The following is a 22,261-nucleotide window of genomic DNA, read 5'->3' on the forward strand; positions in this document are numbered from 1 at the left end:
CAACTCTATTAATAATCATGAAATTCACCCTTACTCAATTAACACTTTATCTCTTTTTTTTGTTATTTTAAATTTGTGATTCCGCCTTTTGATTTTTCTTTTCATTTATTTTTTTAATTTTCTAGTTTTTTTTTTCGTTAGATCTAATTAATATATGTGTGGTATAAAAACAATAAAAAATTATAAAATAAAATTTTTTTGTAATTCTTATAATTTACAAAAAAAGTTATTATATTTAATTAATTTAATTAGTTGTCAAAATTCAAATTAAATTAAAAGTTAATGTTAATCATAATAACATAATTTATTTCATCCGATAATTATTAAACATGTCATAAATATAAATAGTAACTTATCCTTTATTTGAAAAAAATTGGGTAGAATTCATCAGATTTAAATTTATACCATACAAATTTTAAATGTTTAAATAAAATTGGATTAAATTAAAAAATAAAAATCAAATAGTAATATAACATATTCCCTTTCGTAAGCTGTGAAATTGATATAATTCATAACGAGATAAGGAATAGAGGATAAAAATATAATTATTTACGTGCGCGTCTAAATTCATAAATTTTATGTTTATTTAAATCAGAAAATGAAAAATCCCAAGAACATGCCCTTACAGTATCGTCTTAGGGTTTTCAGAATTCCCAATTACACCCGCGGACACAACGTATTCGAAATTAAATTTACAACAAAGTATTGCAAATTTATTATCAATATCGTATCTCTCGCTGGGAAAATCGAAAGAGGCCTATCATCAAGCTCATAGTTCATCGATATTACAAATTTCACAGCCAATAATCTCCAACCTCAGCAAGCTGAATCGTTAAGCCACCGAAAATGGGAGGCCATGGTGGCCTCAACATTCTCCCGCAGAAGCGGTGGAACGTCTATAACTACGAGAACAGGGAAAAGGTCCGCCGCGACGAGGAGCAAGCCGCCAGAGACGAGCAGATCAAGCGCGACGAGGTCAGAAAGCGCGACGCCGAGTTCCGCCTCGAGCGCCTCCGCACCGCCAAGGGTTTGGCTCCTCTCGTTAAGGCCAAGGCAGAGGAAGAGAAGGAGGAGGAAGGAGAAGAAGAACCGGAATCGAAGAATTCGGATAACAACGGACACATTAACTTATTCGAGGGGATTAAGATTTTCGATCCTGTACGAGGAACCGAGAAGAGGAAGGAGTTGTTAGGGGAAAGGGAAGGGTGGAAGAAGGAGAAGAGGATGAAGAAAGAAGAAGGGAAGTCCTCGGGGGTGGCGGTGGGTCCCGAGGATGAGAAGTATAGGTTAGGGTATGGGGTAGCAGGGAAGGGTGTGAAGATGCCTTGGTATCTTGAGAAGCGTAATGGCGACGATGACAAGGGCGGTGGGGATGATAGTGACGGGGAAGTGAAGAATGAGAACAAGAAGAAGAAGAAGAATGCGAGGAAGACTTTGGAGGAGTTGAGGGAAGAGAGGTTGAAGAGGGAGAAGCGCGAGAAGGAGCGTGAGAGGGCGTTGATCGGGGAGAAGGGCCGCAGCAGCAGCAGCCATAGTGAGCGCCGCAGCGATAGAGATGTGTATGGGAACAAGAAGTTTAACAGGTGATCACATATTGACCATGTTTTTAATGTTATGCATTTGGCAATTTTGTTTGAAGCTCTTTTAAATGATAAATGCTCTTGGTATGTCTACTACGACAAGCTTAGAAATTCAATGCTGTGTGAAAAGTTGTTGATTCAGTAATCTTGTAACAGAAAAGAATAATGTAACGAATCAAAAATCAAAATTGGCTTGGTTTTCTTTCATCAAGTAATTTCTTAATTCTAAATGTCGAAATACAGTTAGGATCATATATTTCTAAAAGTTACAAAATTAGTAGAGATATATGCCCCCCATTCAAATTTTGTATCTGACCTGCAACTGTTTTCTTGCTTGATCGTGCACAAGGTTCTGACTTCTGGGGTCTCATTATTGTAAAACATAGTATCAATATGACATTGTCTATTTGAGTTTTTCAGGAAGTAATTCAGAATATGCCTGAGATCCTCAGTCCATCTTATTAACGTGGGTTTTTTTTTTCAATCTTTATTGCTGTTTCACTGGCCACTATTTGAATGGTGTCATTTTTTTCTAATATTAATTTATTGAATTGCTTCACATCTAAATATGATACTTAACATTAGAATTCATAATTTTAATTATTTTTTAACTTACCTTTGGACTTTTCCTTTCCAAAGTATATAGTCAGATATAATTGTAAAGGAATGTTGAGTGAATGTTATGTTTGCAAAAATGGACTACTGGCTGTATTTCTTTCTTTACATTTACATATAACAGTAGATTATGTTTGATACTGACCCCAGATGATGACAGGCCAAAAAGTGCACATCATACCTGATGTTATGAGATAACGATTTTATTGGTTATTCTGTTTCATTATTTTGTTTAATGAAAACCCATATTCTATTGTTTTACAGGCGATAATTTCAGTAAGTGACCCAGATTTCCTTATTGATGCGTCTTCCATGTCTTGTTGCACGGATCTCTGGATTTACTCTGCCGGATATGGCCTGTGGGATTTTGTTCTTTTTGTTCTAGGGTAATTCATTGCAAATTCACAAATCACATGCAGTTTCTTGCAACCCACATCAAAGCTCCCACTTTGCTAAATAGACCCTGTAAAATCACCTGTCAGAGAGATTGATCTGGCTTTAAAAATACCATTCTTCTGATGATTTGCTTTTATTATGTTCTGAAATCAATATAAAGTATGCTGATATTTTATCAATGTTAAATGCACTAGACTGGAGGATGCTGGATATGCAGTAGGGGCCCGAGTTCTAGAGCTGCTTTGCCACAGGGATAAGGTAAATCTGCTATCATAATTCTCTGCAAAATCTTAGTTAACTTATCTGATTAGGAACAATTATTTGACACTGGACGCTGACATATGGAAAGAGTCGATTCCTATCTTTGAAGGATTATTATGTCTATTGGCTAAAATGTCCATAGATAAAACTCATTTTATGCTGCATTCTGATCCTTGAGCTTTGTTGATGGAGTCTTCAGTCTTGTACTTGTAAGCAATTTGTTTCTATCAATATTTCTGACAGATTTGATTGCTTAAACTTGAAAGAAGAAAAGGACGTGTACTTGCGAATCTTTAAAATATATTGAGTTCTTGATGTTCATATACATATTAGATTCTTCTATTTGTGCATATTCTACTTGATTATGATCTGATATCTACTTCTAGTCTACGTTTAGTATATATAATGGGGATTGAGGAAGGGTTTGGTGCAAAGATTTTTGTTCCTAAAATATCCTTCTGAAAAACATTTTCTGCTATGTATAGAATTTGAACCCAAACTTCTTGGTTAGAATGTTAGATACTTACCATCTTGACTATTCTCAATTTTGTAACAATTTTACATATTTAATAATTAAAAAGATGGACGTGCCTATTAATACACTTGTTAATATAATGTGTTACTGACAAGATCAGTGACTCACTGACTCGAGATTATCAGTATTACAATTTGAAATCTTTGCATTAGTCTATATGAGTATTTGAAATCTTTGCACGAGTCTATATTAATAGAAGTACCCTTCCTATGTAATGCTTCTTTGCCACCATCACATTTGACACTACGATTTTGTTTGTCTTGTAACATTCTCTATATAGTGAGAGAATCTAGAGATAGTCATTATTTATTCAATACTGATTTGTCCTCGAGGAAGGTAGGTTTATTGGATCTATGCATTGTTTTGTTTGTATATATAGGCAATAGACAATTATTTGGGTTCGCTCATGAGCTGGGACATCATAGTTTTTCATGAGTTTAGGATGACTGAAATAGCAATAATTTCTGAAACTACAGAGAAATAGAAGGGAGACACGACTGTTAGGAATTCTCTCTTTTGTACACAGTACAGTGTGGAAAGTACTATTTGGAAAGGATAGTTCCTTTATCAACTTTTTCTTTTATACCCAATATCTGGAACAGTGAAAATATTGTGTAACACAATCTTTTAATGCAAAAATAAAAGAAAGCAGTGGACTCAAATTGCTTGTCTGTAAAGGGAAAAAGAAAGCAGAATCACGTTATATTTGTTGGTTTGGAGTTTCTAAAGCTTTTAGATGAAGCTTAGTTTCGATTATTGCCCTGTGTAGAAAGGATCTTCAAATTGCTTGAGCTTATGTGAAAAAGTGGGAAATAACATTTTGTTATTATTATTTTTAGTTTAGAGTTTGTTAAGTTTGTACCCGAGTTTTGATCATTAACTTGTATATGAAGAAACGACTGTAAAAAAAAAAAGACCTTGTATATGAAGAAAGGCTGATGATTAAAATAATGCAGTTGTGTTTGAAAAGAACCTCTGACTTTATACTACTAGAGAAATACTTTTATACTGGAAATTTCGAAAACCTTTCATACTAGACAATTAGACATGCATTTTGGACAAATATTTGTTTATTCGTAGAGCATGCTCTCTTTTATACGTTTCTTGATGAGCTTTACAAACATATAAATGTCCCATCTGGATTTGTCTTCAATGGAACAAAAGTAATAACAGGATCATCAACCTTATGGGGTTATGGTTCTCGATGAAAAAACATGATAAAAGCATAAAATTACAGTTCTATCCTTATTTCTTAAATGTCTATTCACACAATGAACATGAAACAAAATTACTTTTGTTAATATAAAAATTCTTAATTAGATACATTTAGAAAATTTAAAAAGATTGATTTTTAGTATTTGAAGTTTAAAAAGACTAAAAAAAACTTATTTTTGTTTTCACTCTTAAAAAGGTATGCATAATAAATGGCTAGGATATTGGAATAACAAAACAAAATATACATCTTATTTAAACTAAACCTTTTAATTATGTATAATGAATTATCATCATTCTTCTCTATAGTATAACAAAGAAGCCTTACATTTGGTCCCAACATGTAGTGTAGCCAAAGTGTTAGTTATTCATAGTATAACAAGTAATCATGTATGTAATTAACTAAAATATTTGATCCATAATACTTATTAGTTGTTCACAAATCAAATAACTTGAATATTGATGATGATTTTGAAGGTTTGTGACTTCCAAGCCAGTGTTGCATATGAACTCCAATTGCATCCAAGTAGATGCTACTCTTGCCATGGAAACCTACCACCTTACCCTCAGTTGTTGTTGAAGTGAAAAACTTGCCTACTTCCTCACCAAATGGACCAAACTTTCCTCTACTTGTGTATAATGTTAGTGACTTTATTATTACTGCTTGTTCATCAGCAGTAATTGGACCATAATAGCCAGATATGCAAGTTAATACTTCATGTGGGTACTCCAATTTTACCTATATGAGAGTAGGACTATGAATATTCAACAATAATCGAATACTTTTTAGTGCTAGCAATAGCATTCATGACTAAAAACAGAGAAATAATAATAAATTAATAATAGTAATAATCAGTATGAATAAATCATAGTGAAATGTGATGTTAACTAGAAAACCAAAATGCATACCCGATGCATGATATTGCCTCCATTACCACCATGCCTAACAGACCAAACAGATTGCTTGTTTCGATCATACTCAATTTGAATTGAGCAAATGCCTTCTGGTGCTTTTGTCAAATAAATTTGCTTAATTCCAGAAAACACCCCATCATCCCAAGGTCTTCCTCCATCCCCACCCCATGGACCTGGCCCACATGGTGCTGGTTCTTTTATCACACCATAAGGGATCTGTCAAAATGTATCATGGTTCTAAGAATCGGACCAAACCAAACTAACCGCTTTATATGAGTTAATCGGAAACAAGCTATAGATTAGTGCGATGCAGAGTAAAAATCAATTGTCAGCAATCAGTTGAACCGTTCAAGATTTAAAATAATAAACACAATTTAAAAAAAAAATTATATATTTTATACATAAATATATGAATTTATCATCTGATTCAACTCTAATTAAATTAAACATTTAAACTTGTAATTCTACTGGCCTTGCAGTATACATACCTCTTCAACAGGTGCTGATTTAGAATGTGACAATCTAGCTGGCAAGGGCAATTGAGGACTTTCCATTATTTCAGGAATGGTTGGTTCTCTTGGGATCATTGCCATGGAAGAAGGAGAAGGGGGTGCCTTCACTGGTGCCATTACTTTCCCTTCCATGACATGCACACCAAGAGCATCAAGAAACAAACCATTTCTACCATGGATTCCAACCACTTTCCCTTCTTTAATAAGCTTTGTTGTGAAATAAGTCCCATGTTCTTCTCCAAATGGTCCATACAACCTTTTATTTGTGTGAAAGGTTAGTGATTTTATTACCACAGGTCCCATGTACATCACAGATCCATAGTACCCAGATATATGTGTTAGGACTTCATATGGAAAATCAAAGAATATCTGCAAAATATTGCACACCATTTCGAATTCAATTAATCTTATTAGTTATATAGTTCGAGCCTCTCTATCTTCGGTTAAAAAAAATAAATAAATAGTAATAATAAACGAATACAATATCTATAAAAAATTGTGTTAATTTGACAAAATTACCAATAAATAATTCAGTTGATAGTTTTGTCAAACTACCTTAATATTTGATAGATATAAAATTAGTTTATGTATTTTATTATTAGAATTGACTGAATTAATTACGTTTAAATTAATGAAAATTTAATTTTTAAATAAAATATATTTCGAAATTTTATAACTTTGTTTATGGATTTTTTGAGAATTAATTTATCAATATTATCATATTTTGAAAACTAAATTAATGGTATAGTGAAATGTAAAACATACATTGCAAAACTCATAGTTAGTTTACCTTATCATTTTTGTATCCTCCTGCTCCACCATGTTTATGACCCCATACTCTTTCCCCATCCAAATCATACAAAACTCTAATCCATACAATTCCAATATTCCTGGACAAGTTGATTTGCCTAATTCCATTATAGGGTCCATCATCAAATAAGTATCCACTACTACCACCCCAAGGACCATATGTTACTATACCTTCAACCATTGAAGGTGTCTTCTCCACTTGACCTACCTGAAGTCAAGAAAAATTTTTATTATTAGGTTCAAAGTTCAAAGAGTAAGAAACCATTCATGAATACAGTTCTATGATAGTAGTAATCTGAGATTCTACGCTGTGATTATGTTAACACAAAAATAGATAAAAATATTTCTATTTTAGATAAAATTTATCTAAAAATATTATATCTTTTTTTTGTCTTTTATCTCTTTCTTCTCATTTTATTTTTTATCTTAAGATATCTATTAGACATAATTTTAGAAGTATAGATATAAATTAGGACAGATGTAAGTCTCTTATTATTTTTAGAGTAAAATATATTTTTCATCTTTAATGTTTATTTTTTTTTTTAAAAAATACCTCTAATGTTTAATTTCATTTAATTTTTTCCTTAACATTATTTTCTATTTGAGTCAAAACTATCTCTAGAGATTAACTTCATCTAAAACGTTAAGAACAAAATTAAAAACGTCCCAGGATAATTTTTTTACTCAAATGGATAACGTTAAAGACAAAACTAAATTAAATTAAATTAAACATTAAAAATTAAAAAAAATTATAAAAGTTAGAAAAAAAAAAAACTTTACCCTTCTTATTTAAATCTGGCCTTTAAGTTACCTTTATTACATGATCCACAAAATTTGAGTAAGTGATTCCAAGACATTATTTCCAATGCACTTTTTTACCCTTACCTTTTCTTTAGGTTCTTCAATATTGTTTGACTCCTTGTTGAAGCTAGAAATCTTCCCCAAGGAAGGTTCTTCAACAACTTTAGACTCATTGAAACTAGAAATCTTCCCCATAGGCTTATTACCAAGTTCATCTTTTTGTCTCAAAGCAAGAACAATATCAAATCCTTGACCAACACTTCCTTGTATAACAGAGTAGCCACCAGAAGCTTCAGTAGTAGTAGTAGTAGTGTTAACTAAGTAACTTTTTGAAAGAGACAAAGCCTTTGATGGGTTTGGTTGGAAGGAGTTTAGGTACACACCAATGGCATCTAAGTGCCAAGCACATCTACCATGGAATCCAACTACCTTTGCCCCAGAAACTGGCAATGAAAAATGTATTCCTTTTTCAGAACCAAAGGGTCCATAAGTTCTTTTGTTACTCTCAAAACTCAAGGACCTAACATAGCAAGCACCCCATTGGCTTAAGCTTCCATAGTATCCCTCAATTGATGTCAGATATTCATCTGGATAATCAAGCTTCACCTACAATAATACCATCATAAATATACCTAGTTAATACTTAATATGTGGTACAAAATTTTAGACTTAAACAAGTATTTGATCCTTACAAATATATATTGTAAATTTTTCAATCATGCTATATATATATACTATATACTGTGTATACTAAAAATCAGTCGCCAAATGAATTATCCGTATAGAATGTATATTGAAATACAAACTACACATTAAAAATAATTTAAACAATACATGTATTTTATATATAAATATAAAATAACTAATTTATATTGTGTTTGATTTTTAACGTGCAGATAACATTTTTAATAAATTTTAGTATTAACTCTTAAAAAAAAATTAAAAAGTCAGTTCGGATATCTTTTAAAAACTAATTTTATCAAATTTTATTTTGATACAAGTACATGTATTATATAAAAAAGATGGTTTTAATTCTTGAAAATTTATGGTAATTCAGTTTAAATATTCTGAAACATTATTTTAGAAGACTTGTAGACTCAAATTAAACTCTCTTAAAATTGTTTAGACCTAATTAAACTGTTACAAAATACCAAAATGAAAATTCACAATAGAGTCAACGATTAAAGAACATCTTAAGCAAAAAAAAATTATTAATTATGAATTAGTAAAAGAGGAGTGTTAGGACCAGTACTTTTGTTAAATTCTGGCCAGTACTTAACCATCAAAAGGAAATTGAATGATTTTACACCATTAAATGCAATCTCATACCATTAAAAACATTATTGATGACTAATTAATGGCTAAAAATCACAAAATCTACTTGTCCTTAGACTTTCTCTTAGTAAAAACTAGCAACATAAAGCCTAGATAGTTAATTATAAAGGCATGGAAAGATTATTTACCTTGTCAGTTATATGGCCTCCACTTCCACCATGCTTCCCTGACCAAATAGAATTTCCATTATGGTCATATTCAACCTGAATGGAGTCAATTCCTTCACCATGAACAATCACAAACTGCCTCACCGATGAATACACGCCGTCGTCCCACCGGTATCCGCCGTTGCCTCCCCACGGCCCAACCGACACCGGCTTCTTTCCATACTCCTCCAAACTCTGCACTCAAAAACAACCATGCAATCAAACTTTGTTAGAAACTTAAAATTTTAGAAAAATAAAATAAAATCAAAATTTTTCAATTCATAATTAATTAAGTAATATTAGGTTCGTGAGTTCAACATGCACTACCATGATACTATTGTGATTTTGGGAAGAAAATTATTAGAAATTTGGATAGATATTTGAGTTGTGAAGTAGTGGAAATTGATGAGTGTTAAGTTGGGTTGAATTGAAGGAGAAGGCTTGTGAGGAATATATGTTAGCAAAAAGTTTTGAGTGAAAATTAGAATCCACAATGGAGAAAAGGATTGAAATTAAAACCCAGCAAGTATAGGAATCAGATTCTCCATGGAAACCAATCCACTATGCTTTTTATTATTATGTGTGCATGGATTAGCTTCTTGTTTTTTGAATGTCACTAACCAAACACTGTTCTGAACACTGTGTTGCTCAGAACAAAATTCCTTGATAAAAAGAAAGGTAGGAACTTACTGTGTTCTTCCCTTTCTGCCATATTCTAATTTGAGTTGTATGGCAGGTGCTCTGCTCCAACTCTCTGTTACACTTTCTCTCTCATTAAATTAAATTCATGCGTTTAAGTGATACTATTACTATTCATCTAACAAAATAAAAAATTAATAATTTTATTACATTGACAATATGTAATTAAATATTTATATAAAATGTAGGATAAATTACACAAATAAAATAATTTCAGTTTAAAATTACACAAATATCTTAAATTAGAATTGGTTATACGCCATGTTCTAAACATCTCTTTATAAATCGAATCAAATTGATTCGATTTATATTATTTATATGTAAATCAAATTAAGTTGATTTGATTTACTATAAATGTGCTGCAATTGAATTAATTTGATATAATTTATATAGAGGTATTTAAGACATGACGTGTAACTAATTCTGATTTAATACATCTGTATAATTTTAAACTGAAATTATTTTATTTGTGTAATTTATCCTAAAATGTATGCATAATTTCTTTTAAAATTATTTAAAATGTTAAGTATTAAGATGTATTAATAATTTTATATTTAATATGGCCCATCAGAGAAGAGGGAATTTTTTTAGTTTTATATCTAATATTTATAGTTTGTGGTGAAATTTAATTTTCTGTAAAAGAGTGAGTTAAATACGAATTTGGTCTCTAAGCTATAGGCTGAAAATTTTTTTGCTCTCAACCTTTTTTTACATACAAAATCGTCCTTAAGATTTAACTTGATTTTAAAATCGTCCTTACTTTAGGGACTAAAATTGTACGGAGGTGGCGGCGGAAGCGGAGGCAAAAGTGAATCGTGGACAATTTCTTTTTCTTCTTTCCTTTTTTCTTTACAGGAGTAGAAACATTATCTTTCTCTTATTTTTTTTTATTTTATAACTTTTTAGTTATGGGTAATTTAGTCTAAATTTTTAAGATTTAAGTAAAAAAACGATTTTAGAACTTGGTTTTAAATTTTAGGGACAATTTTGTATGAAAAAAAAAAACTTAGAAACAAAAAAATTTTTTAGTCTATATTTTAGAAACCAAAATTGTACTTAACCCTAAAAGAGTGATGACAACCATAGCTGAACTTTATACCATACTCTATAGCAATAGAGAGTCACTATTATATCATAAGATAATCTTTTTTTTTTTTTTTTTTTTACCAAAGATAAGAAAACTCAAATCTGCATCCTCTTAAATAAGTATGAGGTGACTATAGCATTTGAGTTATAACTAGTTGGCATAATAAAATAATCTCTTATAAAAGGTTAAATTGTCAAAACTCTTCAAAAATTACAAAAATATTTAATTATAAACGCTCGCTGAAATGAATGTTGCATTGAATTGAAGTTAATAGTACAAATTCTCTAGATTTAAGAAAAAGATTTTTCAAAAGAAGTTTGATGTTCATAAAATTTTTTTTTAGATTTAGAAAGAGTTTAAATTTACTCGAAGAAAAAAAAGGTATCCCACTGTATTATAATACGTCCGTGTAATTTTAAAATTAGAAGAAACTCAAATTTGTCCATTTTTTTTCACATTTTAATATTTTCCATAACGGAATATTGTACTTTTTTTCAGTTTATAAGTTAATTTAATATAGAACATAATTTTTCCCTTTTTAAATATAAATCTAACTCTCTTTTTTTGCTATATGTAAGTGGCATTTGACAATTTCTTCGAATGTTAATTTCTGCTTCTCTTTAAAAGAAATTCCTTTTTTTTTTTTTTACCGATTATTCAAATTATTGAACCATCTTTGACCGCAATTGCATATTCTATATCCTTAGATATGATGATTGTGGGAATGGCTTAGTTATGAGTTAGAATTTTACTCAATCCTCATCATAAACTAGCGTTTAGTTGCTTCGCACTAAGGAAAGAATCTAATGCGCTTTGTATTGATTCATGTTGATGATGTTATGTTGATGAAATCGAATTATGTTCTTAAGAAAATAAGAATTTTGAAAAAACAAGTGGGTCCTCTAATCAGATTTCGATTTATCGATGGACACTACACTAGACCATATAATCATATTATTCTATCAGGAATCTACTATTAAAAGCTAACAAAAATGTTATATATTATTGTTTGTCTATATTTTTGTAAGTTTTTTAGTATTAAAAATTATTAATAAAAAATGAGAGAAGATATTAAAAAAATCTTATATATATATATATATATATATATATATATATATATATATATATATATATACACAAAAATATTGCAAATTTAATTTTTCTTTAGTTAATGAGCCATGATTGATTGTTAAAGGAAAATTCATATATATATATATACACAAAAATATTGCAAATTTAATTTTTCTTTAGTTAATGAGCCATGATTGATTGTTAAAGGAAAATTCTGAATAACTTCATGCATAAAGAGATTCTCTAGAACTCTATCCATGTGTGACACGTTAGAATATATTAGCATTTTCAACCTTCCAAAATCAAAAAAAGAAAAGAAGGATATATCGTATGAGCATTTTATATGTTACATCCATTTTAAACAAGAATATGTACTAGTTTAAAATTGATATCATTTTATATTAAAAGGTTTAAGTGTTAAATATCCAATTAGAGGATCGTCTGTTTACTTGTCTTCTTGTGGAAATTGCTAATTAGTGGTGATACCCTATGCTTGTAAGAAGTTGTAAGTTTTCTCCACAGTATTTTCTTCTTTTCTTTTTCTATATACTTTTCTAGGCTTAATTCTACTCATTATTATCAGTCAAATTAACATATAAATTTTTTTTTAAATATTAAAATTTTAAAAGAACTAAAAATAGACTATAAAATTTATAGAAAATGTTCTTCCTATCAATATTTGGTATCATTGTACTTTCTAAATTTTCGTTTTATATATGATTTCAATTTTTTCTAAAAATAAAAGGTGAAGAATTGAACATTAATTTTATAGGCATAATTAATCAAAAAAATAAATAAAGAATAAGCACAAAATTAGAGAAAAAGTAAAAACAGAGATAACTAATATGTGATTGAATTTTAAATTTTAATAGACCAATAAGAGAACAATTATGAAAATAATAACAAAAATCAATCATCAATCATAAATAAGTTAAAAACAAGTAATCAATTTTTACCTGCCACTAGCCTTGCTAACCTAATTGGTCTGAAACCGCAATGATAAAAGAAGTTAAAATTCAAACATGTTAAAAATAATTTAAAAACTAATTCAAAAATTTTTAAAACAAGTACTGAATAATATTCCACATAAATAAACACTCACAACTGCAACAAATTTGTTATTTGGGTGCTCTATCTTATACTATTCTCTGAACTCAAACTTGCAAAACAAAAAAATAACAAAAATTCTCAACCAGGAATCAAGAACAAACTAAAAATCATAACAAGAGTGAAGGTTGTGGTAGGCTTAGAGAAGGGGGGTTGAATCTATGCTTTCCTTTTAATTGCTGTTATTACCCTTTTAAAACAAACTTTTAATTTAGGTTCTGTTTGAACTCAGCAGCGGAAATTTATGAGACAATTTATTTTTGTCTCATGAATATCAGAAAACAGAACTTAGCAGAGAAGATAAAAGCTAACACCAGCATGTATCCTGGTTCGGTTGCCTTGTGCTATGCAAGCCTACATCCAGTCTCCTCCACAACTATGGAAGAATTTCACTATAGTTAACAGTATTACATACGCCAATTTTACAGGATTGACCCAATCCTTTCACACTCAAGTTCTAACCTAACTTGACATTGGCTATGCTAATACCTAACTAATCACTCTTAGTGCTAACCCAACTAAGAAAGGAATACCTTACAGGTACAAGATACAAGACACTTAACCAACCTAAAGAAATCAGAAAATAACTCTAGGCTTTTCTCTCAAGTGTTTCTCTCAGTCTTTTTCCACTTATGGCTTTTTCTTAAGCCTTCTCATAATGCCTTTTCTCACAAGAAATTAAAGAAAGATAAGCATTGAAAAGTACATTACAATCAGTAAAACATGAAGGAGATTGACTTCATCAGCAGCCTCTTTGCTATGTGCAAAACCAGATTCGCAAACCTTAGATACAGTTCTTCAGTATTGGCCGAATGCTTCTTTGAAAGAAAGCATTATCCAAGTAGAGGAACTTCTTTACAGAACACAACTCTCAAACTCTGATTTTCTCTCCTTAGCTTCTGAATGAACAACAAGACTTCTTTTATCTCCTTGCATGTAGCTAGGTTCACCTTCCTAGGTCAACTTCTTGAGCCTTGAGCTTCACCAACAAATCACATCACCTTTTTTCCAGTTAATCCCCAAATTGGAAGTTTGAGTCTGACCTTCTTTCTTGACCGAAAGCATCAGGGAAGCAAAGAAAATTATTTTTAATAGTGAACCCAGATCTGAATCCTTGAGATACTTCTTGGTCCCCAAGAAACAATCTTGACCATTGATGTACAGCAGTGGTGAACAGAGATTGCTTTCTTTATTATCCCAAATTAGGGATTTCCAAGCTGTCTCCTTTTTGCTTGACCGAAGACATTTGAGCAGTATAAACAAACATTTTCAATGGTAATCCCAGATCTTGGTCATTGAAAAACAACTTAGTCCCCAAGACACATATATGACCGTAGATGCACAGCAGTAAAGATCAGAGAACACTTTTTCCATTTATCCAAAAATGGTAAACCAGAAGATTTGAGATGAAGTGAAGAAAGTAAGTTGCATGCAAATGGGAATAAATCACCTTTTAATTTCTAACTCAACTTGATGGGTGATTAGATCTTTGCTTTATGATTAAACTTTCTCTTTCTTTCTTCTCTGATAAAAGTAGCAGGAGGAACACAACTCTCTTTCTTTTGTTTTGTTGCTGACCGAAGCAATAAGAGAGAGTGAAGTCTTCAATCTTGTATTAGAAGCTTGGTGGGATCCACTTGGGTAAGCAACTCGGGCTTGGGTTGGCTTTCTTCATATTCAGCCCGTTGGTTTCTTTGGCTTTGTTTCTTTTGGGCTTCACTTGATTAACCAGCCCATTAGCCTTGATGTTTTTATTTTCATTTCAATTTGGGCTGCTTGATTAAATTTTGGCCTGCAATAATTTATAAATAATTAGCAACATATAATTATTAACACTCAACACTAATTATTTATTTTGTCAAAAAATAATGTTTGTCATCACTAATTAATTTAGTTAATTTCTTAACTCAACAAAGAGAGTTAGATGAAACTCAATAATAATTGATTGCGTGAAATTAAACAAATTATCTAAATCTACACCAAAATTTAAAATTGAAAAATTGAAAAAAAAATCGGTATAAAATTTATGGAATAAAAACTGAAAAAAAAAACTCAGTCAAAAGTGAAATCAGTGAACTCACATACATTGCAGAAGCAGAACCAAGAACACAGCGATGGAGGAATCACGAGAAGAGGAAGCAGAAGACGGCGATGTGGTAGAAACTAAGTACGACTGGCAGCGAGAATCCAAGGTGGCGAGAACATATGAACTAGGGACCACGGTCACTGAAGAAGGAGTGAGATAGGGTTAGGGTTCAAAAAAGGGTTAAAGTTTTTAAATTTAAAATGAAGTAAAAACGAGGATGGAATAGGAAGAGGGATGAGGGCGAGGGAGGAGAGACGCAGGTCAGTGAGTAAGGGAGCAACGACAGTGGCAGTTGTGGCAGGAGCGACAATAACAACGGCGACGGAACGACTAACGCATCGCAAGGAGCACCTAGCCAAGTTCACGCATTCTTTGGATGCAGTTGGTGGTAGCCGATGTTGGCAGAAGAGCTGGCGAAGGGACTGCTGGAGGTGGTTTAGGGAGAGAGAGGGAGAGAGAGAGGAGAGGTTAGAGAGAGAGAGAGTAGTTCGAAAATGAGGGGGAGAGAGTTCGCGGTTTGAATTTAGGGTAAGATTATCGTCGGATTTATCAGCAGAAAAATTCGACGGTAACGCTTTAAAAGTGACCAAAACGCAGCGTTGCACTAATTAGGAATTATTGGCGGATAAATTCGACGGTAAATCTGATAGTAATTTCGACGCAAATTTTTTTTGTTTTTCCTCCAATTATTACCGGTGAATTAACCATCGAAAATTAAATCCGACGGTAATCTTTTTATTCGACGAATTTGTTGCCAAATCCTCCGGTAAACCCATCGCTATCGTTTGATAGCTAAATGTGACCATATTCAACATTTTTCTTGTAATGACGCACGCTACCCAAAAATATTTTTATCCTGCTTGAAAATAATTTATATTTTTCAAAAGATAAAAAACGATACCAATATTTTATCTAAAAAGAATTTTAATTAATTTAAAAAAAATCATTGATGTTTTTTTTAGAAAATATTTGTTATTTTAACGAATTTAAAAAATCAAAGTTGTAACGTCCGCAGCTCAATACAACCACACATAATGGGCCTCTTTGGAGATAACACTATTCTAAGCCCAATATTTAAAAAAAGTTCACTTTTCTATAGTATACTTTTTTAAGTTGATTTATTGATACAAACAAAAATATACAAATGGACATCATCTATACTTCCTTCGCTTCCTTTGAATGGCATTGTCATTTATGAATTATGACCAAATAAAAGTCATTATCCAATCCAAAAAAGCTCTACAACCAAGCAAATTACTTAACCAAATTTAATAAGTTGTATAACCGTTTTTCATATCCATGTGCGCTTCTTCTTCCTCTTTTTCTTCTTTTTCTTCACACTGCTACCGCTGCTTTTTCTTCTTCTCCTCTTTTATTTTATCTTTCTATTTTGTTATCATCGTTATCATCACCACCCACAACAAGAAAAACGATGAGTACCGTTGGATTTACCGTCGTCCTGGAGTTGACGGTATAAACGGTGTCGAAAACTATTTACTGACGAATTATTTTTGTCCTACGCTAATTATTGGTAGATTTTTCATCGGTTTTTCAATGAATTTATCGAAACTGAGTTGCTGATAACTATTGGATTAATCCGACAGTAACTTTGGCGCCATATCACGTGTTTTGGCGCCAAGTTACCATAAGATTTTTTCGCCGGTAAATCCTACGATAGTTTTTTTTTCTGTTGGCATAGTTAAGCCACAATTAGTAGTCAAATTAAAACTCTTGTAAACAAAATTGTTTACAGAAATTCAAAATTACCAAAAATCAACAAATTATTTTATTAAAAATAAATGGTCTGAATATAATAAAATGTTAGAGAAGTAGAATATAATGAAGTAGACATAAAAAAATTAATCCCTAAATCCTACAGATTCAGGTAATCGTCGTTGTCATCTTCCCCCTGCTGAGGCGGCGGAGTAGATGCTGATGGTGGTGCCCCACCGACCGTGTTGCCGCTGGTACCAGCAGTGCCGCTCCCTCCAGCGCGCATCTGCTGGTTGTACACTTCCATCTGCTCTCGCAAATGATCTAGTTGCTCAAGCTTCTCCGTGGGGTCCGAGTTGATGGCAACGGCTCCTCCAATGCGTGCAAGAAGGTCGTTGTGTCTCTGCTCAGACTACCTTGCTTGTTGGTGCAGCTCCTGTGTCAGCTTCTGCACCTCCTCTCTTAAGTCGACAACTTACTGTGGTTCGGCAGGGCTGGTGGCAGAGGCAGAGAAAGCTGCCAATACGAAGCAGTGGAGGCCACTGGCAAAGAATGAATCCAACCCAAAGTGGCGATTCTAGTGGGGTTTAGAGGCGATCTCGCATTAAACTCTATCAAAATCTACCACTGAAGTCTCAGAGTCGTATTCGTCGTTCCCACTAGGTGGCTGAGATTGCTGGATCGCAGCCTCCAATCTCTGCGTGTAATCATCCTGTGTCACACACGCTGTGATTAGGATAACAGCTAATTGACTTTAAACCAAAAAAATTTGAAACTTAGAATTATTTAAAACTCACATAATGGACCCCAGACCGCTCATCAGCAAATCTCCCCTTGTTGGCCTTCAAGGTATGAGTATACTTGAAGATCTCTACCAGTGTCGCCTCGCAATCCAACGACTTAGACTACACATATTCGTATCAACCAATAAAATAAATCAACAAACAACTAATTCAAGTAACTACTAACAAACATTACCAAAACTACTTACCAGTCTGATCTTCGTCTTCATGAAGGTCGCCGACGCACCCGTATACTTCGATGACCTCGGCGAAGTCCTGTTAACGATATTCGTCAGACGGCAATGCTTGAACCCGTCATCATTTCTAAAATGGACCTCCAGTTCTGTCTTGAGAGATGGACGGATCCAGGGCGTTAGGTGGTCGCACCACTGACGAATGTCGCTCAGCATCTGCTGAAGTCATTTAGCTGCACAGTGGTCGTAGATCCTCCTAATCATGAGATTATTTTTCGTCTCCCATTAGTTAGTTAAAATAAAATACATTTAATTAATTTAACATTATTGGGTTCTTACCGCCCATTTCTGAAACCATCGCTCTCTGGTCTCAGCAGGGATCTTCGAGTAGCTCGGGCATGAGTCGTCGTACATTGACTAAATAACCTCAGAGATCTCCTGTGTGCAAGCATTATTGTTTGGTGCAAACCTATCAGAGAAAAAAACCTAAGGTTAACAAACATATAGAAACACATAAATTTAATATTAACAAACTTAAGATTAAAAAATAGTATGTACTCACGCCTATATGCCATCAGGCCAAATCCTCAGCCGGATGACGGGCGGGGGTGGAGGGGCATCCTGTTGGGGGCACTGGAGGAATCATCCACCGCGGGCTTTGTTGCTGGATCTGTAGGGGTCGTAGCAGAAGGATACACGTAGTTCGAGTTTGAGACTATGATGAACTGCTGGTCTACTGGACCCACCTGTGACGTCACAGGGGTCAACAGGGTAGTCGGAGTAGAGGGTGATGAATGAACAGTCCCTGAAAATTCGGTGAAAACCTTCCCTCTACCACGACTACGAAACCCACTCGATCTATCTCTGCTACCTGTTGTCATGATTGCAAGGAGAATATATTATTAACACTAATCAGCATATATATTACACGAATCATTTAACAAAACTCTCCGAAAAAATTGGAAATAACCTCCCATAAAATTGGATATATATCCACCTTTATTGTTCCTACAAATCCAACTAATTTTAATCCAAAGCATCAGTCAACATTCAATTAATTTCATAAGAATTAAACTCAACTAAACAAGGAGCCTTCATGATTCAAATCCAAAGTAATAAGATGTGACGGGTATAAATCCAATGCAAAAGAAATATGCAAAACTTTAAGTATGAAATAGATTTTGAACTATTTATTCTTAATTAGACTCAAGTTAACATAATCAAGCACAATAAGATGTGACATGAATAAATCCAATGCAAAAGCAATATGCAAAACTTTAAGTATGAATTTGATTGAGTGAATAGAATTGTGCCATGGACTAATGCAACTTAGCAATTCAATCTACAGAGATGTGCCTAACAAGTTATTATTTAAATTTGTAATGACCTATAAAATACAATTGAATTGGTATACAATTAGACTTGTGCTAGATGAAAGTTCAACTATTTATTTTTAATGGCCAACTAGAAATTATAGTTAAAAAAAGTTTTATTTTAATTTCATAATTTTTTAGATTAAATAACAAAAACAATTTATCAAAAACACACACAGAGCAAATAATGAACATACTAGTATTATAACCAAATTCGCATGTTTATATCTCGGATCTTATACTAATTTTTTCTTAATATAAAATAAGTTTTTTTTCTGTTATCATTTAAATCTCTCTCATGTTAACTAAAACATAACAATTATTAACTTATATTTTATTGTTGTCATTCAAATTCTCTCATGTAGATATATTTTTATGATATTATTCAGTCATTCATAGAACTAAAATTATTGGAAGATTCAAGATATGAAATTACATAAAAGCATAACTAAATAGCAAACACACAAAAATTAACAAACTTTTCATTCAATCAAAATTAGTAAACACAAACAAAATCAGTCATCAGCAGCATAACTAAATCAATAATTAGCAAATTTTCTATTCAACAAATTTAAGTTTTTCATTTAAGGGGTAAGTACGATTTTGGTCCCTTAAGTTTAGTGCCAGAATCGAATTCGTCCCTCTTGTTATTTTGCCATTAAAATCGTCCTTAATGTTTTTTTTCGTATTAAAATCGTCCTTTTTATTTTTTTGGACAAAAATACCCTCACCACTACCAACATAATTACTTCCTCCACCACCACCACCACCAACACCAACACCACCGCCACAACCTCCACCAACACCACCGCAGCACCACCAGCACCACCATCAACGCTGCCGTCGTCCCCCCCCCTTTCCCTTCCCCTCCCCCTCCCCCTCCCCTCCCCGTCTTCCCTTCCCAGCACCCCCACCCCCACCCCCACCCGGCGTCACCCCCCCTCTCCCCGTCTTCCCTTCCCAGCACCCCCACCCCCACCCGGCGTCACCCCCCTCCCCGTCTTCCCTTCCCAGCACCCCCACCCCCACCCGGCGTCACCCCCCCTCTCCCCGTCTTCCCTTCCCAGCACCCCACCCCCACCCGGTGTCACCCCCCCTCTCCCCGTCTTCCCTTCCCAGCACCTCCACCCCCACCCCGCGTCACCTCCCCCTCCCCGTCTCCCCCTCACCCAAATCAACAAATCAGAAACAGAAAACAACAATAATATTCCACAAATCAGCAACAAATCAGCAACAACAATAATAATAATAATAAGAAGAAGAAGAAGAAGAAGAAGAAGAAGAAGCAGAAGACGAAGCAAGAAGCAGAGGCGACGAGCAGCAGCGGCGAGGCGGCGACCAGCAGCGGCGACTGAAGCACGAACGGCGGCGACAGGGTCTGACGGCAGCAACGTGAGCAGCTCCCTCCCCGGCGCCATCCCCCTCCCCCGCTCCCTTCCCCTCCCCTCCCCGGCGCCATCTCCCTCCCTCCTCACCCACCCACGCGTTTTCTTCCCCCCCCCTCCTCCCCAAACGCGTTTTGTTTTTTTTTTAAATTTTATAATTTTTATTATTAAAATAGGAATAGGGGTAGTTTAGGTATTAAATTAAAAATTTTAATAAAAAGGACGATTTTAATACGAAAAAAAAATTAAGGACGATTTTAATGACAAAATAACAAGAGGGACGAATTCGATTCTGGCACTAAACTTAAGGGACCAAAATCGTACTTACCCCTTCATTTAACAAATTGACAAATTCAAGTCTCATCATAAATTGATAACCATGCAATTAGTCAATTACATTACATACATAGCATCATAAGAGATCAGAGCTCACAAACAAACACAAAATTAGCTAATTATTTTTAGCTAAATCATTTTGAATACGTTACAAACTAAATTAACCAAATCACATTTTTTTTATGAAAAATAGGTTAAAAACAAAAAAGATTTAGCAAGAAAAATCAACTAATCTGGACCTGGCAGACGACGAAGAAGCTGGACCTGGTGGCAGATGACGAAGCGTGCTGGACCAAGGAAAGAAGTCGGCGATGCGAAGAACAGTGAGACGTTGGTGGCTGCAATGGAGACATCATGGAAAAGGTTCAATGCAAGGAGAGGAGGGAGGCGGCGACAGGAGGGGCAGGCGGCGGTGGGGTTGACGCTACAGTGGGGAGAGGAGGTGGCTAAAGAGAGAAAAGGGGAAGAGAGGTTAGAGAAAGACAGTAGATTTCGAATTGAAGGGGGAGAAGGTTCGCGCTTTAAAATTTAGGGCTCATTACCGTCAGATTTACCGACGGATAAATCCAACGGTAACTTGTTGCGAGTCACCAAAATGCAGCATTTCACTAAAATGGGTTTACCGACAGATTATTCCGACAGTAAATCCCACGCTAAATTTCACGCATATTTTCCCCTTTTTTCTCCAAGTATTACCAGCAAATTTACTGTCAGAAATAGAAATCCGTTAGTAACGATTTGACCAAACGAATTCCAACACTAATGTGTGATGCTAAACTCGACCGTATTCAACCTTTTTTTTGTAGTGATCACCATCACTACTACCACCACCTCCTCCTCTTTTTTCTCTTTTATTTTTATTTATATTTTTTCTCTTTTTTTGTTCATCCTCCATCATCAAACTTGTTACTGAGGTGTGGTCCACTAGCTATATATGAGAACAAATGGAGAAAAAATGGAACATGCTTTCGATCAACCTATATATATTAAACTTGTCAGTAATAGATTATTGAAAATATTATAGCTTTTGAGCGAGGAATTATTATTAGTACAAATTGCTGAATTTATTTGATGCAAGCTTGGCATAGAAAAGATGTTTGTATGTGTATAATGAAATAGGCATACTTTATTTGTTGGATTTTTCTCCTTAAAATTCTCATGCATGTGCTTTTGTTATTGATTGATTTATGTCTATACTATTTTGGTGTTATCATTTAAAATTTTAGTATTATTTTAATTTAAATTTAATGTAATTTTTGTCATAAATTTAAATTTGAAGTCTCTATATAATTGTAGTGTTTTTTATGTGA

At 33.4% G+C, this 22,261-nt stretch overlaps 2 protein-coding genes across 5 annotated transcripts; one reads left to right on the forward strand and one right to left on the reverse strand.

Moving 5' to 3' along the window:
- Window positions 1-513: 513 nt before the first annotated feature.
- Window positions 514-5,417, forward strand: LOC112719996 (uncharacterized). 4 transcript variants are annotated; one of them, XR_003161977.2, is made up of 4 exons: window positions 538-1,583; window positions 2,460-2,581; window positions 2,786-2,849; window positions 5,077-5,417. XR_003161977.2 is itself a non-coding variant. In XM_025770778.2 (3 exons), the coding sequence occupies exons 1-2, from the start codon at window positions 847-849 to the stop codon at window positions 2,464-2,466; spliced, it is 744 nt and encodes a 247-aa protein (XP_025626563.1). In that variant the 5' UTR covers window positions 538-846; the 3' UTR covers window positions 2,467-2,471; window positions 2,786-3,024. The 4 variants fall into 4 exon arrangements, 2 of the variants coding, with proteins under 2 accessions (XP_025626562.1, XP_025626563.1); XR_003812172.2 differs by having other exon boundaries at window positions 2,460-2,471; XM_025770778.2 differs by lacking the exon at window positions 5,077-5,417 and having other exon boundaries at window positions 2,460-2,471; window positions 2,786-3,024.
- LOC112719995 (jacalin-related lectin 3) lies at window positions 4,835-9,820 on the reverse strand. Its single transcript, XM_025770776.2, has 7 exons — window positions 9,446-9,820; window positions 9,101-9,313; window positions 7,722-8,243; window positions 6,817-7,044; window positions 6,003-6,395; window positions 5,509-5,730; window positions 4,835-5,338 (listed from the first exon to the last, which is right to left on the reverse strand). Exons 1-7 carry the CDS (start codon window positions 9,446-9,448, stop codon window positions 5,036-5,038), a joined length of 1,884 nt encoding a protein of 627 aa, XP_025626561.1. The 5' UTR covers window positions 9,449-9,820; the 3' UTR covers window positions 4,835-5,035.
- Between the last annotated feature and the right edge of the window lie 12,441 nt (window positions 9,821-22,261).

Source organism: Arachis hypogaea, chromosome 11, assembly GCF_003086295.3.
Source record: "Arachis hypogaea cultivar Tifrunner chromosome 11, arahy.Tifrunner.gnm2.J5K5, whole genome shotgun sequence".
NCBI classification, from domain to species: Eukaryota; Viridiplantae; Streptophyta; class Magnoliopsida; order Fabales; family Fabaceae; genus Arachis; species Arachis hypogaea.

What these genes read in the sequence shown, in the direction of transcription:
- LOC112719996 (XM_025770777.2), top strand. Translation starts at nt 847, where the DNA reads ATGGGAGGCCATGGTGGCCTCAACATTCTCCCGCAGAAGCGGTGGAAC.
- LOC112719995 (XM_025770776.2), bottom strand. An exon ending in GAGGATACAAAAATGATAAG is followed by an intron (nt 6,396 to 6,816) that starts GTAAACTAACTA and finishes AATATTTTGCAG; the next exon opens with ATATTCTTTGATTTTCCATA. An exon ending in AATCAGCACCTGTTGAAGAG is followed by an intron (nt 5,731 to 6,002) that starts GTATGTATACTG and finishes ACATTTTGACAG; the next exon opens with ATCCCTTATGGTGTGATAAA.